This window comes from Fukomys damarensis, unplaced genomic scaffold, assembly GCF_012274545.1.
Source record: "Fukomys damarensis isolate Sample0158 unplaced genomic scaffold, DMR_v1.0_HiC HiC_scaffold_13, whole genome shotgun sequence".
NCBI lineage: Eukaryota > Metazoa > Chordata > Mammalia > Rodentia > Bathyergidae > Fukomys > Fukomys damarensis.
The window spans coordinates 26,019,438-26,028,814 of NW_022900925.1; the positions used below are offsets into that span (position 1 = coordinate 26,019,438).

A 9,377-nucleotide genomic window follows, 5' to 3' on the forward strand; every position below is an offset into this window, starting at 1 on the left:
GAACTCACAGGGATCCTCCTGCCTCAGCCTCCCGAGTGCTGGGATTACAGGCGTGCACCACCACGCCCGGCTTCCTTCACTTTCATTATTTGTGCTGTGAGCTTGCTTTTAAGGACAGCAAGAAGATATCTGATCTTGTACCCAGGTTTTGGGAGAGGATACCGAGAATGGGAAGGAATGATAAACAAGCAAACAGAGAGGTAAGGAGCTTAGATCTTACCCACGGGAGTTCAAATAGGAGGCCTGACATACAGCAGCAGTATTTAAGATTTCCCAATAGGCTAGCCTCACTCATCACGGTAAGGGAACAACACCCTCTTTTGACTAAAAGTACTATGCCAGAAACATACTTTACTCAAAGTATAAATATGACTAATACGATGACTAGCATGAACAGTCCTGATCAGATATAAAAAAAATCAAAATGAACAGATTACTTTCAAATGTTGACCAGTTGTTTTGTTCAGCATTTCTGAAACACTCACAAATTATTAAACTGTCTTCAGTTCTACACCTACTTACCTATTTATTTATTTATTTTATTTTTGCAGTACTGGAGATTGAATCCAGTGCCTCTACACTGAGCTATACCCCAGCCCTTTTTAATTTTTTTTTATTTTGAGACAGGCTCTTATGTTGCCTAGTCTAGACTCAAAATTATGATCCTCCCGCTTCAGTGTCTCAGACTGAAAGGATTACAGGTGTGCCACCAGCATGCCTGGATCTAAAATGTTTTGGAAACTAAAAAAGGAAAAAAAAACAACTTTAAACTCAAATGATTCCAATATGAAGCAGTACAGTGTGCGTGTGCGTGTGTGTGTGTGTGTGTGTGTGTGTTTGTGTGTGTTCTGGGGGTCGAACTCAGGACCTTGCACTTACAAGGCAGGCGGCAGCACCACTGAGCTAAATCCCCAGCCCTGTACATACAGTATTAATCCCATCTTACTGAAGCAGAAATTATGTTGAAAATATCTAGATGGCCTCTTTAGACCATTCCTAATAAGTTGCAGTCATAGATTTTTGTTCCTTGGTTTTAAAGTTGAGTCATTTGTTTATTTTCATGAAAATCAGGAAGAAAAAAGACTAAAGTAAAATCAAATCCTACAGTTTTTTTAAAAGGTCATTTTGCCTTTTTTTGGTTCTAGGGATTGAACCTAGAGCCTTAAGCTCCAGCTCCATATTTGTCATTAAAGTAGTTGTTTACTAGGGCTTTATGACAAATAACTTCAGAAATTAGTACCCAACAAGAAGAACAAGAAACTGAACATAATAGATCTTCAGCTAAACTAGGAGATACACAAAACAAAGAAAAACTACTCATTGGAGAAATGTACTCACCAGAAAAAGGAATAAAGCATGAGATATAGAGGGTGAGGCACTAAAGTAAAACCCTGATTTTAATGAAAGCCTACAAGTTAAAAGACGAGATGTAGGGCCTGGGATTTGGCTCAATGGTTCTGCTGTCTGCCTTGTAAGTGCAAGGACCTGAGTTCAATCCCCGGCACCAAAAAAAGAAAAAAAAAGAAAGACGAGATGTCCCTATCCTTTTCTTTTAAATCAGGTCCCAAATGCTTTTTCCAGACAAAAGATTAGAGGATTTTTCTCAGCATGAACTAATTCCCTCAAAATAAAGGACCGATGGACTATTATTTGCAGGTTCTTGGTCAGACGCCAGGTGTGCCTTGACTACTTTACAGAGAAGCTTATACACAAAACTTCTCATCAGCTTCTCGAGTTCCACCTCAAATATGAACAATCAATGAAGGACAAGAGACATTTAACAAAAGCCTGCAATGCATGGAACAACAGAAAACTTCAAAGAATTACAATTAACACCCTCAGAGAAGGGTAAGGATATAGCTCAGTGGTACAGCACTTGCCTAGAATGTGAGTCCCTGGTTTTTATTCCTAATACCTCCAAACAAAACAAAATCCTCAGAGGAATGTGTAAAAGATGATGTACCTGTACAACAGGTTGCTATGAAGAGAACTAACAGAAAATTCTAGGTAATCAAAAATATAATGGCTTTCAAAAAAATCAATAAAACGTTGTTCTCACAGAAGTTGAGAGTACAATGGTAGTTATTAGAGGCCAAGAAGAGTGGGACAGGGCTGGGGATTTAGCTCAGTGGCACCCGCCTGCCTCACAAGCACAAGGTCCTACGTTCTATCCCTGGTACTTAAAAAAAAAAAAGCAGGTTGGAGGAATGAATGGGGAAAGGTTGATCACAGGGTATTCAATTACAGTTACTGGAAAAAATTCTGGTATATTATTGCATGGTAGGGTACCTAAAGACATCTCAAAAAGCTAGAAGACTGGGTCTATGGTACACAACTGCAGTCGAAGGAACACTGTTTGAACCCAGTAGTTTAAGACTAGACTGAGCAACACAATGAGATCCCATCATGAAAAAGAAAAAGGAAGAAAATACTCTAGAAAAAACAGGATTTTGCTTTTCTTTTTTTCTTTTTTTTTTTTTTTGGTTTTTTGAGACAGGGTCTCACTATGTAGTTCAGACTGCTCTGGAACTCACTGTGTAGCCCAGGCTGGTCTCGAAATTCAGCATTCCTCCTGCCTCAGCCTCCCGAGTGTTGGGATTACAGGTGTGCGCCACAATGCCCAGCTGGATTTTGAAAGTTTTACCATAATGAAATGACAAATGTTTGAGGAGATAAATATGTTTGACCTGATTTAAACACTTAGGTGTGCATATACTGAAACCTTACATGGCTCCCCACTAATATACACTATTTTTAAATAATTCAAACATAAATTTAGCACATCATGTGCATGTACAAAAATGTCAGAGTGAAACCCATTAATCTGTAGAGTTAATATGCACTAATAATTACAATTTTTAAAACCTTAGAAAATAGTCACTAAAACAATCAGTAAGCCAGACACAGTGATGAACATCTGTAATTCCAGACTCAGGAGGCTAAAGCAGGAAGATGGGACAGTTCAAGGCTAGCCTGGGCTACAAAGCAAGATCAAGTCTCAAGAAACCACAAGCAGTAACAGAAAATAACTAATAAGCAAACAACAACAACAAAAAAATCAGTGAAAGTAAACAAAAGGACAAAGAAATAGACAAATGGAAAAGAAAAATTAGATGATCAGTCCTAGAGGTCTAATATCTCATTAACTGCAATTCTAAGAAGAAAAAACCATAAAAAGGAAATCAAATAACAAAATTTCCTAGAGCCGAAGGCCTGAAAATTTAAAATTAAAAGAATAAAACAAAAAAGTCAAAGCAAGACACATCATTATCAGATTTTAGAACACAAGAAATCAGAGTAAATCTCAAATACTTTTAAGAAAAATAAACCAAGGCTGGGCATGGTGGCACACACCTGTAATCCCAGCACTTGGGAGGCTGAGGCGGGAGGATCGCTGTGAGTTCAAAATTAGCCTGGACTACACAGTGAGTTCCAGAGCAGTTTCAACTACATAGTGAGATCCTGTCTCAAAAAAAAAAGAAAAAACCAAAAAAAGAAAAAAGAAAGAAAAATAAGCCATGTATAAAGGACTAGGAGTCAGAGTGGCAAGAGACTTCTCAACAGAAACTCTCAATATACAAGAAAATGGAGGGCTGGGCATGGTGCTACACACCTATAATCTCAGCACCAGGGAGGTTGAGGCAGAAGGATCACCACAAGTTTTGAGCCCAAGCCGGGGCTATACAGTGAGTTCAAGGCCAGCCTGAACTACACAGTGAGACCCTGTCTCAAGAAAAAAAAAAAAAAGAGGAGGAAGGGGAGAAAAGAAAATGGAGCAAATTCTGAGTAAAAATTATTTTTGACATCAAAACCCTACCCAGAGGCTGAGGGTATGATTCAGTGGTAGAGTACTTGCCAACATGATCTCCAGGACTGACACATACTCAACTGACACAACTGACAACTGACACATCTAGATATATAGATATAGATATAGATATAGATATATAGATATAGCTTCCTGTGCCCTTTCTCAAGGTGCTACTAGGAGACAGTCACCAAAACAAAAAAAAAAAAAAACAGGAGAGAAACTTAAAATAAACTTAAGTAGCACACACCTGTAATCCCTACATTCTGGAAGGCTGACGCAGGAGGATCACAAATTCAAGCCCTGGACAACTTGGTGAGACCCTATTTCAAAATTTAAAAAAGAAGGGCTGAGGATGTGGCAAAGTGTGAAGGTCTGGGTTTACTCTCCATTACTACAAAATGAAGGAATGAGTGGGGGAATGAGTAAATAAAAATAAAAACTTTTAAAAAGGCACCTCAGCACAAAAGTTGTTGTTTTTTGGGGTTTTTTTTTGATACTGGGGATTGAACTCAGGACCTTGTACTTGCAAGGCAGCGGAACCACTAAGCTAAATTCCTGGCGCAGCACAAAGGTTTAATTGAGATTTTAATTCATAACTATGGGGCTAAGGATATAGCTTACTGTTAGAGCACTTGCCTCGCATGTACAAGGCCCTGGGTTCAATACTCAGTACCATAAAATTAAAATCCTCAATCATAATAAGACTAAAAACTACAAGAGTTACTCAGAGAAGAACTGAAAGTGCTCTCCTTTCCACCCGCATCAAGCAGAAATAAAACTAGTGAAAACAATGAAACAAATCTCACATTTTAAAACAATCATTATGATAGAAATATTTTAATTTTTTATTTTTGGTACTAGAGACTGAATCCAGGGATTCACGCATGTAAAGCACATGCTCTACCACTAAGCTACAACCCAACCTCTAGAAACACTGTTTTATTTTTGGTACCGGGACTGGAACTTGGGTCCTTGTGCGTGCATGGCAGGCGGCAGGACCACTGAGCTAAATCCCCAGCCCAGAAACACATTTTTTGACCTAGGAATTTTTACCCCCCCTACATTATTTTTTCATTTTCTTTTTAAATTTTGAGACAGGGTCTTGCTCTGTTACCAAGGTGGAACTTCAGTTTATAATCCATCTGCCTCAGCTTTTCACATAAATATGAGTATAGGCATGCAGCACCATGCCTAGCTAAGCCCAAATTTTCCATCACTAAGTAAAGATAAGTAGGGTTATATAATTATACAGTATGGTTAAGGATACAGCTCAGCAGCAGAGTACTTGCCTAGCATGTGCAAGGCCCTGAGTTCAATCCCCAGCATTGTGGGGGGTGTTAGTGGGAAGGAAGAACAAGGGGGAAGGTGAGGAATCACCTTTTTAAGCACCTTCATGGCAAATATTTTCCCAGTATTTGCTCCTGTTACTTTTCGCACTTGAAAAACCTAGATAAAGAAAAAAGAATTTATGTTATTAGAAGTCAAACTGTAGGTCATATTCCTTTAATTGCCTTTTATCAAAAACAAATGATACAGTAGTTTATATTGTAAAAACTATGAAGGACTGAATGCAAAAATGATTAGCTAGAACAGACTCATTTTAAAATTTACCGTAGTGAAATCTGTTCAACACAGGACTTTCCTGCTTCATCTGTTGCCATCTGGTGGCAAGGTTGGGAAGTGACTGCCTAATGATGAGCACACCACAGTACTTCATACATAAAATCCTAGTTAGAATAAATTATAGTCATGGTTCTAAGCAACACAACCTAAACTAAAAAATTATAAAATAGTTCATAAATTTATTCCAGTGGTGCTATTCATACTTCACATAAAACTATTTAATAATAGTTGACAAGAAATCATTTACCTATTCCATTAAAATGGCTAGTTCTAAATTTTCATGCAATAGGGGAAATATGTGAGATTCAAATGCATCTGTGCACATTCACAATGATTAAAACTCATTACAATGTGTCCTTAAGTCTAAGAATAAGCTACAAATGTCACATTTCACAAAACTTAACACTACCCAATAGCATAAACAGCTCTTAAACTTAATCCTAGGCAAGTTATCCAAATTGTCTTTTGAAACAGAATGGCTAAATGTTAGTGTTCTTGGGCAGAACATCATAAAGGTAAGGCATTAAATTAGAAAGCCTTGGGAAAAACTATGAAAGTAAGTTTTCTTCTTCCTTCTTACATTCTTTTCTTTCCTAACTCTATTTCTCCAGATACTGCAAATCAAATAATAATTCAAATTAAGATCTCAACAGATAATTTAATGTACATGTCTGTTAAAAGTAAAGAGGTCTTTCTGTGTTTAAAGAAGATACTTGTACAAGATACCCTTTAACCAAAGGAAAAAAATCAGTCCTTTAATAATAATATTTTGTCTTGCACAGTGGCTTATGTATATAATACTGACTACTATTATGTGACAAATTTTTACATGTGTGGTAATAGGAAGAGGAAGGAAAACTCAATTTCTTAATCCCTCAAATCACACCAAGTTGTTGTCGTTCTTTTGCTGATGGCTAAGAGTCTGACTGCTGGAGAAAGGGTATAAAAATCAACCTACTCAAGACACACAATAGCTCTCATTTCAGAAACACTTCCTACCTTTCCATAGCCCCCTTTACCAAGTACCCGAAGTAGCTCAAAACATTCTGGTCTGATTTTTTCTGGCCCTCTGTTCACACTAGTTTCTGAGATTTCAAATTTCTCACAATGTTCCATGCCACTGGGAAAAAAAGCAAAACCAAAGTAAATTTGCAAAAAGTGAAAATTATCTTTAGCATATTGTTAGAAAGAAGAAATAGAAATGGAATCCAATTAAGCAAAAGAAAAAGTACATGACAGTAAATTTAGTATCTGTGTGGTAAGTAGAGTGATAATTCACTGACAGGGCAGGGGACTGTAATTGTTTATCAGCTTTTTCACAGAATATACTATTGATTATTTTTTCATAAGCATCAAACACCCCCACACTAAGGTAAATTAGAACAAGTTTATTAAATTGACAAAGTCTTCCAGTTATTCAAATTTAGTTCATTCAAAATGTCCATGAGATTAGGTATTATCTAACATCATTTGGCAGCTTTGACAGACAATCTAGAATCTTTTCAAAACTACCCAGTTAGTTAGTTCATCTGTGTGCTACAAAAACTCTTGCTAATAAATTTTATCCATGCGTTTTCCCTTGCCTGGCTTTCTGTATACTGGTCTGATTTAAACTTCAAAATGGGTGATGATTGTGTCTGTCGTTTTAATGCTTCCTGTGCAAGTGATCTATCTTCTCAGTTTCCTCCCATAGCAAAGCTTTTTACCTAGGGTGGGGTATGGAGCAAATTAATCACATTCACCTACCGGAAACTGTTTAAAATGACTGATTTAAGATTGCACAAATCTGAACCTGGATATGGTGGCACACACCTGTGATGCCAGCACTCAGGAGGCTAAGGCAGGAAGATCTTGCACCGCAAGTTCAAGGTCAGTTTGGGCTACACAGTGAGTTCAAGGCCCGCTTGAACTACATAGTGAGACCCTGTCTCAAAACAAACAAACAAAACCAAAAAACCCCAAATGATGTTGGGGAATTCCTCCAAAGTTTTAAGTTAAAAGTGGTTAGAAATAGAATTCTCTATATTAAACTAATAGAAATTTCTAAGGTACTCAAACTTATACTCTGAATGTGAATCAGTATTGTTTTCTCCAAATCTATACAGAATATAAAAACTCTAGCTATGTCATTATATTGATCAGATTTTCAAGCCAAACTCAATAAAGCAAGTCTACAAGTATGACTAGGTATTTAAGAATATGTTACTGGAATCACTTGATGGGTGACTGCAACTAGCATAACTTATGTGAAAGAAAGCACAGTGAAAAATCTTCACGTATGAACTTACAGTTCGTATGGTCCAACTCCCCCATGGTCCATGCTTTCATTTAACTGACCCTGAAAAATATGTTAAAATTTTAGAAATAAATAATCTCATAAATACAAAATTTAGAAGCTTAATGTTTTATCTCATAACTAAAAGAGAATTAAATAAACAATATAAAATTCTCTCTATTTTAATGACAGGTAAATACGGTGGTAAACAAAATAAAGTACTTATCAGTATTGTTTTGTTTTTGGTACTGGGGATTCAAACTCGGATCCTTGTGCTTGTGAGGCAGGCAGTGGAACCAATGAACCAAATCCCCGGCCCAAGTACTTATCAGTATTATGAGGGTTTGATTTCATTTTTGTTTTTTACTTTTAATTTCACATGACAACTAAAATACAGATGCTACTCGTTCATAATCTAGAAATAAAATCAAATGACTATTCCTTTGGGCCAGGCATGGTGGTGCATGCCTATAGTCTCAGCACACAGGAGGCTGAGGCAGGAGACTGCTGCAATTTCAAGGCCAACCTGGGCTATGTAGTGAGTTCAAGGCCAGCCTGAACTACGTGGTGAGACTCTGTTTCAAAAAAAAAGTGACTACTCTTTCAAAACTTACATTTATCTATTAAAAATATATTTATGTATTATGAAACTAAAGGCATTACAATCTCAGTATGAGATATCAGATCAAATAAGTTATACAAAGTGCTATTCTGAAACCATCCTGTTAGACAGACTAATAAAATGCTATGACGTAAGCCTAAAGCAACCACAACTAATTCAAGATATGTACTATACAATGCAGCTAATTAAGACAAAATAATTAAGCAACACATTCAAATAGGAGTCATGCTCTCAAACTTTTATGATGACCAAAGAACAAATGAGTTAAAAATTAATTAGCCTTCTATATACTAGCAATGAACATAAAAATGACATCATAGTAACAACTCCAGCCAGACGTGATGCATGCTTCTAATCCTAGCACTTAGGAGGCTGATGAAGGAGGGCTGCCTAGAGTTCAAAGTCAGCCTGGGCTACAGAGTGAGTTCAAGGCCAGCCTGAATGACATAGCGAGACCCTGTCTAACAAACAAACAAAAAAACTCTTTTCATAAAAGTATATAGTTTAGAAAACACCAGGCATGGTGGTGCATCCTAGCACTAAGGTAGCTGAGGCAGGAGGATCGTCACAAATTTAAGGCTAGTCTGGGCTACAAAGTGAGTTCAAAGCCAGCCTCAACTACATAGCAAGACCCTAATTTAAAAAACAAAAACAGAAAATTACAGACTCATACACTGAAGTTTATAGAACTGTGCTGAGAATGTTTTAAAGATCTAAGTAAGTGTAAAGGTATCTCGTATTTATAGATCAAAAGATTTAACACTGTCAGCTTGGCACAGTGAATGACACGTGTAATCCCACCATTTGGGAGGCTGAGCCAGAAGGATCACTGTGAGTTCAAGGCCAGCCTAGCCTACATTGTGAGTTCAAGGCCAGCCTAAATTACAGAGCAACACCCTGTCTCTGAAAAAGCCAAAAAGACTTAACACTGTTAAAATGGCAATACTGAGCTACAGATTCAACGAAACACAGTCAAAATCTCAGAAATTAACAAACCAATCTGAACATTTATATAGAAATACAAGGGATCTCAGTTAAAAAAAAAA

General features: G+C 37.1%; 1 protein-coding gene across 8 annotated transcripts in view; it reads right to left on the reverse strand.

The window, feature by feature from the left end:
- Positions 1 to 9,377, reverse strand: part of Rps6kb1 (ribosomal protein S6 kinase B1) — a 55,377-nt gene that overhangs the window by 36,278 nt on the left and 9,722 nt on the right. For all 8 annotated transcript variants that reach the window (XM_033762929.1, XM_019207822.2, XM_010626727.2 and 5 more), the window contains exons 2-4: positions 7,723 to 7,772; positions 6,434 to 6,554; positions 5,189 to 5,257 (exon numbers count right to left, since the gene is read on the reverse strand). In XM_033762929.1, the coding sequence (XP_033618820.1) occupies positions 5,189 to 5,257; positions 6,434 to 6,554; positions 7,723 to 7,772 (240 nt within the window). The remainder of the gene's footprint in view (positions 1 to 5,188; positions 5,258 to 6,433; positions 6,555 to 7,722; positions 7,773 to 9,377) is intronic.